This window comes from Plecotus auritus (assembly GCF_963455305.1).
Source record: "Plecotus auritus genome assembly, chromosome: 7".
NCBI classification, from domain to species: domain Eukaryota; kingdom Metazoa; phylum Chordata; class Mammalia; order Chiroptera; family Vespertilionidae; genus Plecotus; species Plecotus auritus.
This window is the reverse complement of record NC_137774.1, coordinates 97395027-97412365: the sequence shown is the minus strand read 5'-3', so window position 1 is coordinate 97412365 and position 17339 is coordinate 97395027. Positions and strand designations below refer to the sequence as shown.

At 47.7% G+C, this 17339-nt stretch overlaps 1 protein-coding gene across 1 annotated transcript in view; it reads right to left on the bottom strand.

The window, feature by feature from the left end:
• Nucleotides 1–3621: 3621 nt before the first annotated feature.
• Nucleotides 3622–17339, bottom strand: part of MARCHF3 (membrane associated ring-CH-type finger 3) — a 145947-nt gene continuing 132229 nt past the window's right edge. Inside the window, exons 4-5 of the mRNA XM_080681487.1 lie at nucleotides 10839–11048; nucleotides 3622–4566 (exon numbers count right to left, since the gene is read on the bottom strand). Coding sequence (XP_080537613.1) covers nucleotides 4408–4566; nucleotides 10839–11048 — 369 coding nt within the window. The 3' untranslated portion in view covers nucleotides 3622–4407. The remainder of the gene's footprint in view (nucleotides 4567–10838; nucleotides 11049–17339) is intronic.

Sequence of the window (17339 nt, the reverse complement as noted above, 5' to 3'; positions counted from 1 at the left end):
CCCTCCCAGAATGGAGTGTGCCTTTGGGGGGTGTCTCCTCACACGCAGACCTCCTCTTCCAGGATCGCTAATCGTGTTGTAAGATGCTGCCCACAGGACTGAGTCCTGCGCCCTCACAGAGACCGCAGAATAGATCCATATGACGCAGTCTTGGCGCGCTCACCACAGCCGCGTCTAATGGGTCTCCATGCTCTGGGTCGGGGTTGTGGCTGGCCTCTGTGGAGGGGACGCCTGTGGAGGGGAAGCTCTGAGTGGTGTCCTGTGACTTCATGGAGCTGCCCTGCCCCTCAGCTGCTCAACTGCAGGCATGACATGTGGTTGGCCTGGCTTCTACTAGGCGGGGGCAGTGAGAAGGTAAGTGAAAGAAAGAGCCAGTGACTTTTTTGAACTGCATAAGAGTACACATATGTTAGCAAAGTTATTTGCAAATGTCCCCAAAGCCAGTCTGAGCTTTCTGTCTAAAGAGCAGAAGAACATAATCGTAGTTGTTATTCTGTAAAAATGATGCGCTGGCCCGTGGTTGGGGGCGCCTCATCGGGCTCTTGTAGTCTGACTCATGGCTGCTCTCTCCCACTCGGTGGCACGGGAGCGAAGAGCCAGAATCACTCATGACAGCTAAACTCAAGGGAAAGGCTGTGTGTCCCAGAGGCAGCTCCTAGACACAGGAAATTGTAAAGCCAAACAAAGGTGGACTGCAGAACACCCCAGCCTGAGTACTTCTGCAGAACCGACACATTTGGAGAGAGAGGGTCTGCAGCTGCCCAGGCATCACCATTGGGAGGGCCCCTTTCTCCAATTCCAACCTCTGCAGCACCTGCCTCCCGCCACAGTCAGCTACATCCTCCCAGCGCTTGCCTGGAGGGGCAGCCAGCTCCATCCTGGTCCCTACCTCTTGTCCTAAAATAATCCCGAACCCTGTCCCATTTGCTGGCCCCCCTCCCGTCCCATGTAAGGCTTCAGAATCACAACCTACACTTCTCACCCAGCGCCAGGGCTGAGTGGCTGAACTTCAGGTAGCCCTGGGAACACAGCTTGAAGTGGAAAGGAAGCACGCGCCAATTTCCCTTCCTAGGGATCCTTCCTCCTCAGTTTCTTCTGGCTGTCGGGCAGTCCCGGGGGAGGGGAGGTTGAAGACAATGATTTTGTGCACGCCAAGGCGCCCAGTAGGCTGTGTGGAGTGTCAGGAGAGGCCGAGACAGCCCTGGGCCAGACTGAGCCGGTGCCAAGAGCAGAACAAAGAGGCCTGGGGAGAAATGGGACCTTCCGCTGGCCGACGTGTACCCGGGCTGCGGTCTCTCTTCCATTTTCTCCTTTGGCTCCTCCAAGCCCCCAGATGAGTTGCCTTCACTGAACATGAAATGATGGTGGCTGCCGCCCGGATGACAGTGACAGTGCAGGGCACTGAGGGCGCGGGGAGGGGGGACAGGACACGGAAGACAAATGCAAGCAGCTTCCAAGTCATGCTGTTTATTTCCCTTCACTGGGCTTTACAGCTCACCCGAGCTTCTGCTCACTCTCCGAGGAGCTGTGGGAGCGGCGTGTGTACTCGTCCTCGCTGTCCCCCCACGAGAACACGCAGGAACACACATGCGCACACCCGGGCGGGCAAGAGCACCGGGCTTGTTTCAGTTGTTGGTCTCCCCTCTGGCTTCACAGCGACACGCATTTGTCTCTGCCTAATGCTCTCAAGGAAAGCGGTGAGGACCGGATACGGCAAGGAGCACGCGTAGGAAGCTGGTAGAGGGAAGCATTGAACCACAAGATCCTCGGCCTGCCTCTCTTCATTCCTTTCCCCGCTTCATGTTGATCTCTCTCTCTCTCTCTCAAAAAAAAAAAAAAAAAAAAAAGGCAGAGGAAAGGCTAGCAGGGCTGCTGGTCCCCCCTGGAGCACCGCCTGCCCGTGAGCTTCCAGCGGGTGCAGCCTGTCTGGGTGACAGATGTAGAGCCTCGACTCGACTGGAGCCGGCACTGCCTCCTGCCCTCTTGGCTGGTGCCTTGTGCACGTGCGCAGTTCCCTGGGCTCTCGCTCCTTGGACAGCCTCAGGGGTCAGAGGCCAGGAGGGGAGGAAGTGTCTGCCAAGAACGTGCAGAATCCCAGGTGAGCCCTGGTGCTGGTGGGGAGCAGAGTCTCTCAAAGGGAGGTTCCCGGCGGGTGGCCCCGGCGGGGAGGCACTGATGCTACCCGGCTCAGCTCAGCTCAGCTCGCATGACGGTGCTGCCCACCACCCCACAGGCAACCTGTGCCTGCGACTTGGACTCTGCCTGATTTCCCAGGGAGCGATGCAAGCATGGGGGAGAAGGTGTGGCACAGGCACAGTATTAATGTGTCAACCTTCCCAGCGCCGGGGGTGGGGGGTGGGGTGGGGGGCAGCGAGCTGCCGGAACCTGCCGGCCTTTGATATTTCACATCATGTCTCATCTCATGAACCGAGACAGCGGGGATTCTCCGCAGCCAACCTTGACAGGAATGATGCTGGGAATCTGCCGCTTCCTTAATTCATGGAAGCAGCAGCGAGGAGAGGGTATGGCCCTCTCGGGGGGCGCCATTCAGTGGAGAGGTGCCACTGGTTAACCCGACGGCTCAGGGACCAAGGCCGGGTGCACCTCATTCATCAACTATATTGCAGGGCTGCTATTCGCCAGCTCTCTACCAAGTTGGACTCCTGGCGCTGGAAATTTAGTGTGTGACAGCTGCGTGCAGCCAGTGGTGTCCAGCATTTTAAAAAGGTCAATTAAGAAACGGTTGATGGTGATGCAGCGAATGACAGCCCAGAGGGGTGAGCAGGGCCGAGTAAACAGAAGGGCTGAGACGTATATTACTGGAATTGAAGTGCCGACGTGAAGCGTGGTGGGAGGAAATCTATTGTCACAAGCCATAAAGCACATCTGAGTTTTGCAGCGGCGAGCAGTACAGCTGTTCCCTCCCCAGGCAGCGCGGGCAGCAGCCTGTGCGCCGAGGGCTCTGCAGACAAAGGCGACACCTGCATCAGCTTGATCAATCTGCAGACAAAAATCGTTACCCGCCTCGCTGCTGCTTCTCGGCACTTTCTGTTCTCCCACGCGGGGAGCCGCTGGAGTGATATTAGGAATGTGGGTCATGTTGTAGAAATCCATATTTAAGCATTCCCCAAAGCTGGGCTCTGCCCTCTCCTCCGGGCGTGGGGTAGGCGCACGGGCAGCGGGAGTCTGAGCGGTGCTTCCTCAGACCGCACATCTGCTCCCGGCTTCACTGGACACGCAGACCCGGGGACAGGCTGTACCCTTGACACTGCCATAGAGAAGAGAGGGACACGCAGCCCTCATAAAAAGTCTAGATCGGCTCGTGGTTGGGGGAAGGTGCCGTGTGGGGCTGTGCTTTGGAACTGAGACAAAGGGGTCTGGGAGGCTAGGGCAGGCTTTTTTGCCACATCTACCTGTCAAGCTGGAAATTCAATAGAGCAATGGGAGTGCTAATTGATATGCAAAACAGGTTCAGGGTTCCTAGAAATGTCTAATGATCCTGCAAGTCGCTGGGAATGCAGAATTAAGACACGCACTAAATGATACCAACCTTTTTCCTTTTCCTTCTTAAAACCTACTTTGGGAAACTTCACAGGTTTTATGATTAAGACAGAAAGTATTGCAATCAGTGCGGTTTGTCTTTCACACACTGGATATTTATTATTAGAAAATAGCTTCGATCAGCCTTCAGTACCAAACGAGTTGACAGGAGCGTGCTTCTCACCATATATATATATATTTTTTTTCCTCCTTAATGAGAATTAAATGAACAGCGCTCTGTAGGGAGAGTTGCCACATCTCTTGTTCCTTTAAAGTCTGAATACTTAAATGAGATTTAGTACAAAACATCCTTCAAACATGACTTGTTCTCCAGTTGTTATGCTGTCCCCTTGAGTATGGGACATAAAAGAGATGAAAAAGACCACTTAAGCTATCAAATGACCCCCAAGAATCTACAGTAGAAACCGGCAACAAATAAACGAATCCAACAAAACCCGTCCAAACCAAGACACCAGTTTTAACATTGGCTTTTCAATTTGATTATCATCTAAGTTTAATAAGTTTATATATCTGAAATAGTAATAAAAAGGAAGAATCGAATTGCATCCTCAGCAGGACAACCTTCCTCATTAGTTAAAGAGGTGTTCGGAAAATTCCATACAGTATCTGCTAAATAAACATGTTTGGCAGCTTAGCAAATATCATATGATTGCAGCATCCATGATTGGAAGTGAAACAGCATTCGCTTTCTCCTGGTGGAGTTCGTTGCTCGGGGCGCTGTGTTCACACGGCTCTGGATGTTCGACCCATGGGCTTCAGGAAGGGTTTGGGGGTGGCTCAGGGCACGGCCCCAATGAAGACACTTCCAAGCCCAAACAACGAATCAACCAACCAACCACACAAATGTCAGACAATTGTCTCTTTTGAGTTCCTCTTGACAGAATGGAGGCCCAGCAAGGACTGCTGGTTAGAAGGTATGTTGACAGACTTTGGAATGAGGAGAATCACCCTTTGATTGGTCCGACGCCATTCGTTGTACAATCGACAGTGGTACCTAAATGACACCTGGTGTTAGGAGAGGAAAATAAGGGAAGGTTTCAGGTAAGCAGACGCCGATAATCAATCCGAAAAACAAACACGTCACTTAAAAGGGCTGCAGACAGCTGGCAGCGGCACAGCGGGGCAAGGACCCGGTTTAAACTGCTCCAGCAAGCAGCGGAGTGTTGGGACCCTGGGCACCAAGCAAAGAGCACCCGCATGTGGACACCGGGCGCAGCTCACAGAGCAGCTTCCTTTGCTCCTCCTCATATTGGGTAAAACCAGGGTACCAATAGGAAACGAGGTTTCTTCTGAGTTTGGACTTATTTTGGGAATAGTGGTGTGTAGGTTTCAAAGCATCAGTGATGAAGAAGGTTGGCTGGAAGCAGCGGGCACAGTGGGTATAGTGCCAGCCCTTGCCCCACTGAGGGACCGGGCAATGTGCCTTTCTGGTCCTCAGGGAGGGATGCTGGGGCTTCATGTGCCCTCCTGCAGGATGGACTCTGCACAACTCAAAGGACCCCAGTCACACCGATTGTGGTGGGAAGGTCATCTTTTGTACTTGCCATGGACACCCTGTAGAACTATATTGGGTGGCCCTGATGGGTGACCCCCAATTGCTCCAGCTCCAGCATTCGATGGCTCCCAGAGGGGGCGCTTCGTCATGGGCACTGAACTCCCCTAGTCAGGTCTTCTTCAGCCACAGTGCCTTGTGCCTGCCTCGGCATGGCATCGAGTGTCCTGGGCATCAGTGCACTTGTCTTCCTCCCTGGCATCATGAGAGCAGGGCTTGTATTGTTTTCATCTTTGCAAGGCCTGCACCTATCACAGTCTGGCACTGGGACATTGCTCAGTAGAGTTTGCTGAGTGAATGGATGAGTGAATACATATCCTATGCTTTCTAATTGCAACAACTGCTTAAGATTTAAGCCTCTGTTATATCTATGTGACAGTATGAAGAGTAAACTCAGTTAACTGTGACAGAACTGTGTGCCCAAAGTGCTTGCTTCTCGTGTAAATATACTGGAATGAGAGGATTACATATGTGGCTTGTTTTGGAGAAGGCCGGCATGAAGCATTGATGGACTGCTCAGGAAATGCAGTTTCACCTGTACTTTTGAAGATGTACAGACGCCTTTACAAATGGGGACAGGGTCCAGGCTGGGTGCATGCAGATGACTAGGTGCTGGGAAGGAAGGTGCCCTGGGCTGAGAGTGACAAATTATCCAGGGATGGGCTGTGCAACCCTGTGGGGCGGTGGACTGTGTGGACCCCAGTGCAGGTCAGAGAGTGGGTTGACCCCGTTGTTTGAGGTCAGCATTGGCAGAAGTGGAGGAGAGTGCAGGCCCTTGGTCCGAAAAGGGCTTGTTCATCTTCATGGCAGGATCATGAAATTCTGAGTGAGTCTAATCACTCACCCAGAAAGCAAATGCCACAGGCTGAATGCCAGAGATTTGGGTATGAAAATATAAGCTTTTAAACTCACACAGATGTGCTTTTGTCTAAAAGGCCCTGAACGTGCCAAAGCGGATCAGAATTTTTCCCTTTTCCTTTTAAAGCCCGCTTCTCTTTCATTGGTTCTGTCCTAAGGCTGCTCGGTGCTCCTCTCGAATGTTAGAGAAGCAGGTTGGACAGCCTGCTGTTCAGGGCCAAGGGCAGGGAAGAGGCAGAACACAGACAAGCACTAATGAAGAGCATTGGCGCTACAAGAAGTCTGGAACCTGGAAGTATTACAGGGAAGCTGCATTTCAAATCAAGAGTCCTTTCATCCATGAGGTTAAAGAGCCACGCCTGATGGGCATCGGTAAGCAGAGAATTAAGCTGTGGGCACAGGTGGGCAGCACCTTCTCTACAGGGTAGGAAGCAGGCCTTGGGCTGCGGGGCCAGGCACATGGGGCTTGAACCCCCAAACTCCCCTTAATTTCGCAGTGACTTTGGGAGGGTTGCTTGCTATCCCCAAGTTTCAGTTTGGTCGTCTGCCAAGTGTGAATAATGACATCTGAGATGATGCATAAAAAGCACTTAGCACATGCAGCGTAGGGGATATGGTCAATAATAATGTAATAACGGTGCATGGTGTCAGGTGGGCGCTAGACGTTCTGGGTGATCACTTCGTAAGTTATATAAGTCTAATCACTATGTTGTACACTTGAAGCTAATGATACTGCATGTCAACTGTAACTGAAAAACAAAACAAAAATAAATAAAAAGCACCTGGCCTCGTGCCTCACACCCAGGCGAATGTGCTGGCTTGTTTTTGTTCAGTGTGGAAAAGACGGTAATTTTGTGACACTCCTTCTTAGATATAGGGAATGGAGGTTGGGCTGTCTCCTTTCAGGACGCTCTCAGTATGGTGGTGGGTCAGCCTGCATCACCTGGGAGCTTGTTAGAATATGAGAATTTGGGGCTCTGCCCAGACCTAAGGAGTCAGAGCCTGCCTTTTAGTAGGACCTCCACGTGACTGGCACCTTCCCTGCAGCCCTGCTTCCGGGAACACAGGTGCCCACGACTCAGCGGGTCTCCCGGTTCCTTGGCCAGGAAGTAAAAAATCAGCCCACTTGTTCAGATAAACAAATGAGACCTTATTATGCACTAATTTATCTTAATTGCTGTCAATGACCACAGTTAGCGGGCAAGTCCAATCCATAAGAAGGGCACATCATAAGCAGATGACTTGGTCTGAGGGAAAATAAAGGAAGTTGGGCAAGTGCAGAAGGGACCGCCGTGCGCAGCTGCCCTGGGTGAATGCGGGCTCCCATCTCTAGAAGCTCCAAGACACTCCCTCCCGCAATGAAATAGAACAGGAGAAAACGAGGCTTGATTTAGAGAAATAAAGAGGCAGTGAGGGGGAAATAAACATAAACCAAAAGAAGCTGTAGCAATAGGGACATTGGGAACCTCGTTTATACGGAAATTTCTGAAATTTCCGAGGTTCTAAGGAGAGGAGGAGGAAGAAAGAGCACAGGGCGCCTATTCTAATAAAACTCCTCCCTGAAGGACGGGTTTCTTGAGGTGCATTCATTTCTTCATCCAAAGGATGTGTATTCACCTCCTGTCATGGGCAAGGTCTGCCCATAGAGTTGTGATCCTAAGGATGGCACAAGGAGGGGCACCCATCTCTCCCGGTCAGGGGGGTGACAGCTGCCGCCCAGTGCGGTTGCTAAGTCACAGTAGGCTTTGGAAAATCTTCTCACTGTGCATTTTTCTTCTGCCCTTTTTCTCCAGAGGTTATGGTGTGACCGTGAGGTTATTGATAGGGCCGGGGCTTTGTGAATTGCCATTGAAGAGAGGGGTCCAGTCTCTGATCTCTGATTGCACCGTGCACGAGGGCCGTGTGGGCGTACACCAGCGGGGGAGAAAGGCCCACGCTGCCACAGGCTGCTGGGGGTGTGTCTAAACCAGTCCCACAGGGAACCTTGTAACAGTATTCTATTAGAGCCTTTCCCCTTTATAACAAGAATTTAAATGATTAACCCATGGGACTGGGCGTCAGCCAGAGGATTCAGATCACCCTTCCTTTCGTTCCGTGATGGAGCACAGTTTCTGTGCTGGGCACTGGCTGCAACAGTGACCTAGTGACTAGAAGGACTTCCTGTGGTCACTGGAGGGAGGTGCCTCTGTTCTTGCAGCTCTGAACCGGGCCTCCTATGACTCCCACTATGGACAATTCCTTAATGCTTAGTGGGGACTCAGTTCTCCTCTAGCGCTCTTGCTGTCTGTCCCTGGACTTCCAACAGTTTACCACATGGCCAGACATGGAGCTCACCCCTCTCCTGAGCTCCCAGAGTGGGGATGGATGAGGCCCGGGCCCGCTGGGTCCACAGCAGGCTCCATAAGGCGGAACTCCCTGTTTGTGTCCAGGCCCGGCCGCTATGGCCAGGTGAGCGAGCGGGCGAGGAACTCCAAAGGCACATTTAGGCACTCAGCGTGGATGCTCGGCCCTCTTCACAGAGCCCGAGAGGCCCTTCCAGGAAGGCTCCTCTGAGGAGTGGGACTGACACCGTGTTTGTTTACGTAGGACATTTTCGCAGTATTTTCTCCTTAAGCCTGACAGCTTGTTTACAATGGTTTCTGCTGGAGGGCAGCTTCCTAGTGCTGTCAGCTCCTGAATTACGGCTCTTGCCAGGGCAGCTCAGTGCAGCATGTCTCTGGGAAGGAGAGAGTCTGCACTCACTACCTGCTGAGTGCACGCTTTTCACATCAGTCCAAGGGCAGAAACGCCTTTCTTTTCCTTCCGCTGCTTTGCATTGTATAGAGGGCTGGGGGTGGTGGTGGGAGTTGGGGAGCAGGGAAGCCACAGGAAGAAAACCAGGGTGCCTATGCTAGGTGCTTTGATATACATTCCCATGTAATCCCACCTAATCCTCACAACAGCCCATTGGCCCCGGGGTTATCAATCATCCCTCCTTTTTTTGCATAAGGGGAAGAATGATCAGAGAGGTTAAGTACCTTGTTTAAAGTTACACAGTTATTAGGATGCTAAATCCTGAGTTTAAACACCTGCACTTTTTACTATGCTGCCTCTTGGGAATGAAGTACTACATTATCTCTCTCCTGAAAGAACCGACTCCAGGTACCTTTCCCACCCAAACCTTCCTTTCACCCAAATGGGAGATCAAACAGGGTCACATCCATATTTCTCTTTCTTTCGTTTAATTCGTGTAATTCTTTCTTTCGTTTCTTCCTTCCATGCCCCTGGCCCCCTTTCTGCCTTGTTAGGTAAGTCGATGCTTTACAAAACTGGTTTTCAAAAAGGCTTCAATTGGGTTGAAAGCCAGTATTCAAATCTACATCTTCATTTTAGGAACTTGTCTAAGAAAAATGGTAGACAAGTAAACCTCTAATCATGGTAAAACATTATTTTCCAAAGTATTTCCCCCTGTACTCGTCCATTTCAATCAAATAGCACCACAGGAAGTGGGCAGGGTGGGTGTTACTACCATTTCCACTTTATAGATGGGAACACCGAGGCCCTGAGCAGTGACATGACTTTACACTGAGCTGGCCAGACTATTTAACTCCTTTTTTCTAACTCTCTTCCCAGCACAATGTCCTTGTGACTTCTGAGTCAGCTTCACTGCTTGATTCGTCATGAATTAGATACACTTTGGAAGCACAGACGTTCAAAGAAGGCAATAATAGCTTTGTTTGGGGGCTCCATTAAGCTGGGAACAGAGGCCTAAATGAATCAGAGGACTCAGTTAAAGTCCGAAGCATCAGAACACTCCCTGTTTACCAAGGTTCAGGTCAGGTCCCTCTCCCTGAGACTGAGTGGTGCTCCCCACTTACTGAGGGAGTGCTCTCACCAGGGGGAGGGACGGGGGGAATGAGCAGGGGCTGGGGTCAGTGTGGCAGGAATGGCTGCTGGTGGGCAGGGCTTGGGTGGAAATGGGAGCCTTGGAAGCTTCCACACACTGACGCCGTGCTGTGGGATATGGGAACGTGCACTTCAGACAGGAAATGCATATTGAATGACAATGGGATGTGCTCAGATTAGAAACCAGCAGGCACAGGAGAGTAATGCCGGGAAGCAGGGGCCCAGTTTCGGAAAAGATTCTAGATAGTTTTCTCTGCAGGCCCCAGAGGGAAGCATGAAGAGAGATCAAATGCTGTACTTTGTGGGTGCTGCCAACTGGTGTCTGAGCAACCAACTTACTCCATAAGTTAAAAGAATGAAAAAAGAGAGAGAGAGAGATGTTTTAAAAGTCTTCCTCATATGCAGAGGGAACACTTACTGGGAAATGGTTTTTCTTTGGTGGCAGCTTCTCAGCCAGATAAATGAGTGTCTTTATGGGCAGCAGAGTCAATATCTCGACACAGAACAATCCCCAGGCGCAGGGCAGCTCCGCGCCCAGAGAGACTTGACTGTGTCAGGGTGTAAGACAATAACCAGCAGGAGGATTCATGATCTGTGCAGGCAGCCACAGCAGCAGTGCCAAGCACATCCTTCACAATCTACTATGATCCCCGCAAAAGGGAGGAACATAAGCAAGGGAAGGAGAACGCCTCCTAACACATGGAGCCTCGACGGCCAGAGGAGAGCAATGTCCAGGGTGTGTGTCTCTGACTGATGGGCTCTCAGAAGCTGAGGCTTTTTCGTTACTTGATCTGCTCGTCTCAGCAGCGTGTGCCTGCTCACGTACACCTCCCCCCCCCACTCTCAGTAACAAACCTAATCACACATTCTAGCTGCCTGAACAGGGCAGGTGAGATGTGACCCAGACAAGAGGGGAGGCCATGCCAGCTGTGGGGCTGCCAGATGCAGCTGGCCTGGTCCCCGGGGCCGTGGCCATACTTACTAGTGTCCAAAAGAGGTAAATAGTGAAGAGTGCGACAGTGAGTGCAATCAGTCCCACGGCCTCGAGCCGACTGCTAAAGTGCAGGTGGTCCACGGCGCCCCGCAGGCAGAGCCAGCCCGAGATGGTGGCCAGGGGAGTTATGAACAAGAAGCACACCATGTCTCCAAACAGAGTCCGCTTCTCATGCTGAGGGCCTGGGTTTCTGAGCCACTGCCAGGGAGAGGGAGAGAGAGAAAGACAGAACACGGTTAAACCCCCGGTGGCGTGGAGACCCCCTACTCTGAACTTGTCTTGATCTTCAGAATCTGGGAAAAGGCACTTCTGACTTGTGCTGAATTCACAAGGGAGGATTAGGGCTCATTCCCATGCCTCCACCCCCTGAATAATAGTGATTATGATAATAATATAATATGACAATGGTGATGATGATGATGATGATAATCTTAATAGTAATAATGTATCCTTGCTGCAGATGGCCTGTTTTTGAAAAACAGTTCAATGGTTATTATTATATATCACAATGAGTCTATGTGGAAGGTAGAGCATGTTCTTTTTGGGAGGTAATAGTTGAGGTGCCAGAGTGCTGTCAGGTAGCCAAAGTCTTCCAGTGTCTGGATCCGGGGACTGTGAACAGGAGAAGGTAAACTCAGCAGGCCTGGATTGTTCCATTCCTTCCCCTTCCCAAGGAAGACTGGCTCCTCAGAGATGAGCCCTGAGTCCTTGTACTATTCTGCCTGATGAATGTTTTGTCTGCCTGAGGCACTGGGCCGCGGAGTGCCAGTGTAATCAGAGAGCTTATGCCAACACTGTGATTTATGCTGAACACCTATGTTTGCCCTGGGGCTGGAGCCTGAGTAGCCGAGGTTAGTCATGCCGGCGCTGCGTGCCTATGTGACTGACCCCAACAAACACCGTGGACATCAAGGCTGGGTGAGCTTCCCTGGCTGATAACGCTTTGTATGCGTTGCCGCGATTTGTTGCTGAAACAATTAAATGCACAGTAACGTGTTACATTACTGGGAGGGGCCACCTGGGAGCCTGTGCCCAGTTTCTCCTAGACTTTGCCCATGCATCTTTTCCCTCTGCTGATTTTAATGGGCATCCTTTGGCTGTAATGAGCCGTAATCAGGAGCATAAGAGCTTCTCTGAGTCCTGTGAGTCCGTCCAGTGAATCACTGAGCCTGAGGGTGGTCTTGGGGACCACCCGCACACGAGACTCACCTGACTCCATGAACTCAGTAATGCCCCCTCCCTTATGTTTTAGGACCCTAACCTCCTACTTAGAACTGTCTTGGACATCTTAATTGTGCTACCATCTTGACTGACCCAACCCCCAAAAGGATGGGGACAATTTTGTGCTCATTTAAGGACTAGATCTGAGAATTCCTACAGGACGGGGTTGTCCTCCCACTGGGGGAGTTGCTGAACATCTGCTGAAATGTTTTACATAATCTATTCTAGGAAAAGTCATGCTTACATGTTGGTGTCAGTGCACACTGGTGAGAAGGCTGGTGGCTTGTGATTAGTGTGGAAACATGCCCCCAAACAACCTGACATGCTTATAGCACTGTCCCATGTAGTAATGAGAGAGGCCATGGAGTCCAGAGAAGGAGTGGGGTCAAACACAGGTCATGGGGTGCGGGTGGGGAGAGACACTGCCACTCTGTTTTCCTTCTCATCCTACCAACAAATGGGGAGGCCTAGCTGTGCTGTGGGCTGGCCCCCAAACAGGAGCACTGTGGGCCACTGAGCAACCCCAAGTGGCCAGGGCAACAATTTCCACAAAACCACTGCTGGGAGAGAAAAAAACCATAACAGGAAAGAAAAGAGAGGGAGGGGCTGGCTGGAGAGAGAAGGGAATGTCATGCTCAAGGGCGGAAGGAAGAGACAAAAGAGCCACAAAGAGGGCGAGCAAGTTGAGGAAGGAGCTGCAGAAGGGCCAGCAGAAGACTCAGGGAGCGAGCAGAAGAGACGGGAGGTAGAAGGCACAGAAGGAAGTTTTCTGGCGGTGCCCTTCCTCCAATGTTTGCCAGGAGCCAATATGAAATGATCTGGAATGCCCAACATAGCACTTCCTAGTAACAAGCCCCCTAAAATGGGCCGAGATGCTGGAGGAAGTCAACCTCAGCTCAAAAATGGACCCAAAGAAATGCTTAACACTAGACAATGGGGAGTTGACTTGTCTGTGAATATAAACACAGCATTATAAAAATTTAACATAAACACCAAAATGACCAAGCACAATGCGTTGTAATGCTACCTCAGACATTCAAAAAACTCTTATTAATTAATATTGTATTGTTTAACCACTAGGAATATTGTTATGAAGTGAAGAGTAGAAATTGGGCAGTTTTATGGCAACTTTTTGGAGGCTCAGTTAGGTTAACCGATTGCTCCAAGTAACTCAGCAGTCAAACTGAAGAGGATCAGGATATTGCTTATTTTTCTTATTTTTTTCTAAAATGAACAAGGATTGTTCAGATGTCCTATCAGTAAATACTTGAAAGTTAAAGTTGTAAGACATTCAGAAATCCAACTTCTTAAACAACGGTGCCCAATTTGCAGCGCCCTGAGTCCTCCTGCAGTTTAGACTGTGTCTAGGAGCGGATCTGGACTATTTTTTCTGTTGGAACATAGTAGGTTCTCAATAAAGTGACAACTGATCACAGACAAGCTGACCTCAGTGGCTAAGACTTCCTCCAATTTTTTTTGCTTTGGAATTCTGAATACATTTTATTAAAACTAATTTAGCACCTTACTTATCTATGTAGCCCTTGACATTACCCAATGAAATAACTCAGGTATGGCAGGAGGTAATTATGAATCACTACTTATCTCTGTCTGATGTAAAATAAATTGGAAAGGCAAATTAGAAATTACTATTACTTGTTCCAAGTTTTTTTTACTTTCTGTTATTTTTTAAGTCTATATTTCTGAAAAATTTCTAGGCCATTTTATATGTACATGATTACCCAATACCAAGGTTCCACACCTTATTAATGCTATGTATTTTTTTTCGGCTTAGCTTACTCTTTGTGGTTGTTTGCTGCCAAGTCATATTTAGGTATGAAGTTCTTTAAACGGGTACTATTATGTTCACATCTGGGACTTCTTCAGAACCTCAAGTGTTATTTATCGCCTACACAAAGGCAGCCCCCTAGAGCAAGACCAGTGATAGTGTCTGTGGTTGAGAAAAAAAATTGCCCTGTGCCATGGTAAGAACCTCTGCTAACGTGTCCAAATAGGCTAATAAAGGATATTTATATCACAGAGTTTATGAGAGAAAAAATGTGATTATACCTCAAATTTCTAGCAACAGGGAATGGTCGAAATAAATTATGGATTTACTTAAAATAGAATACCATAGAGTAATTTCAAATGATAATGCACATTTTATATTTACTGACATGATATATTGCTGAGTAGGAAAAGAAGTCTACTGAACAGAATGTATAGTATGAGCTTATATATGTAACCATATATTTACATATACATTGACATTTAAATAGATGTAGTGGATCCACATAGACACAGACTAGGACACTGAGCAAAACTGTGGCTCTTCCTTGCAGCCACTGTGGACAACAGGATGAAGACTTCTCAAAAAATTAAAAATAGAACTGCCTTATGACTCAGCAATTCCACTTCTGGGTATTCATCTGAAGAAATCCAAAACACTAATTCTAAAAGATATATGTGCCCCTATGTTCACTGCAGCATTATTTACAATAGCCACAATATGGAAGCAACCTAAATGTCCATCAATATATTAATGGATATGCTGGAATATTACTTGGCCATAAAAAGTGAAAATTTGCCATTTGCAACAACATGGATGGACCTACAGAGTATTATGCCAAGTGAAATAAGTCAGAACGAGAAAGATAAATAGCATATGATTGCCTTTACATGTGGAATCTAAAAAACAAAACAAAGAAAGAAAACAGAAACTCATAGATAGAGCAAATTGATGTTTGCCAGATGGGAGAAGGGTAGTGGGGGGAGGGAGTTTGAAAAGGGGAAGGAATTAAAATGTACAAATTGCCAGTTATAAAAACAGTCACAGAGATGTAAAGGGAATATAATCAATAATATTGTAATAACTATGTATGGTGTCAAATGGGTACTAGACTTACTGGGGTCATCACTTCATAAGTTATCTAAATATGCAATCACTATGTTGTACACCTGAAACTAATATAATATTGTATTATAACAGTAATTGAAAAAACAACAACTACAAAAATGGTGGCTGTTCTTGGTGGTGGAATTATGAATGATCTTTATTTTTTTCTTTCTGTATTATTTTTCTACAATAAGTGGACTCCTTGTATAAATATAAATTGTATATTAGTTGTGTCTGAAACATAAAGAGAGAGAGAGAAGTAGAGAGAGAGAGAGAAATAGAGAGAGAGAGAGAAATAGAGAGAGAGAGAGAGAGAGAAGAGAGAGGAGAGGTCCAATGATGTCTGGGTGTTTAATCTCAGCTATATTATCATGCATTTTGGCTTAATTTATAATAGACAAAGGTTATTTCAATAATTGTTCAATTACATTTCTGCTCATATATGTCTTTGGCCTCTCTTATTAGTTATACTTATTATACATAGAGTATTATATGCATTCTGTAGTAGTACCTTCCTTTCCCAAATATTCAATAAAGAGCAGGCCGATGCAGAATGGCAGGTCTGTGTGTCCATCTTCCCACCTGACCTGAGGAGAAAATTTACCTATATCACTGGCATCTAGCACATTCAACACTCTCAATGTTGAATGAATGACAATAGCTTCTGTTTACTTACAGCTTACTATATGCCAAACACTGTCTCATAAGCTATATAGAGTAATTGGTTTACTCTTCAGTAATCTTTAAAGAGGTAGCATTATCATCACCACCATTTTATAGGTAGATAAACTGAGGCCCAGAGAAGTTAAATAACTTGTAGAAGATTGGCCTTGGCTTTGATCCATGTAGTCTAGCTCCAAAGACAGTACTCCTAACCACTCTATTATATCATCATTCTTAGAAAAAACACAAAACAAAAAAATGGGGGTTGGGAGGCGCTGGGTAGATGCAGAGGATGTGAGTCGGATTGTACCTTAACTGTTTTTTATCAGCACAACAAGGAATATTTACTGATCATGGTTCCCCTGGAGCAAAATATCCATTAATTTGTCCTGCCACTTGTGGACAGAGTTTGCAGCTAAAACATCATTCCTGAAGAATCTTTAGTTTAACCTTTGTCTTCAGCTTATACTTGGTTAGCTGTATTTTAAAAGCTGAGGTCAATGATTGAGAATACTGGTTTGTATGGCATCTTTCACCTGGTGGGCTCACCCATATTGATGCCAATGAGCAGCTGAGGGCACCCTTCCTGTACAGCATACTATATGACCCAGCAATCCCTCTTCTGGGTATCTACCAGGAAAATTTGAAAACATTTATTCGTAAAGATATATGTACCCCTATGCTCACTGTAGCATTTTTTTTTAAAAATATATTTTATTGATATTTTACAGAGAGGAAGGGAGAGGGATAGAGAGCTAGAAACATCGATGAGAGAGAAACATCGATCAGCTGCCTCCTGCACACCTCCCACTGGGGATGTGCCCGCAACCAAGGTACATGCCCTTGACCGGAATCGAACCCGGGACCCTTCAGTCCACAGGCCGACGCTCTATCCACTGAGCCAAACCGGTTTCGGCTCACTGTAGCATTTTTCACAATGTCCAAGACATTAAAAAAAAACCGAAGTGTCCTTTGAGAGATTATTGAATAAAGAAGATGTGGTACACATATAATATGGCATACTACTCAGCCGTAAGAAAAGATGAAATGCTGCCATTAGCCACAACATGGATGGATCTTAAGAATATCATGCTAAGCAAAATAAGTCAGATAGAAACAGTCAAGAACCATATGATTTCCTTCATAGATGGAACATAAAACTGAAGGCAACAAATGAACAAATAAGATAAACAAACAAAATAAAAACTCTTAACAGTATGGAGGTTTGGTGGTTACCAAAGGGAAAAGAAATTTAGGGGGAAGCAGAAGAGGGTACAGGGAGGGATAAATGGTTATGAAAAGAGACATGACTTTGGGTGATGAACACACAGTGGAATATACAGATGATGTATACCTGAATTGTACGCTTGAACCCTTTATAACTTTGGTAACCAATTTCATCCCAATAAATTCAATAAAAATTTTAAATATTGTAAAAGAAAAATAATAAAGCAGGCGGAGATGCCATTGAAAGCCCTGGAGGTGAGCTGCCCATTTTTCTGTGGCGATCTCATTCCAATCACTAACTTGTCCCCGAACCATGAGATGAATTTACTCTTGGAAATAGGTACAAAAACCAACCAAGCAACTAAACACAACAGAAACCCCCACAGTAATCAGCCCTGCAGGGCTGAGACAGCAAAGGGACGGGAGTGCACTCTGCTACCAGTGACAGGGCATTGTTCACTGGCTGTAAATGCACAGCCGCGGTA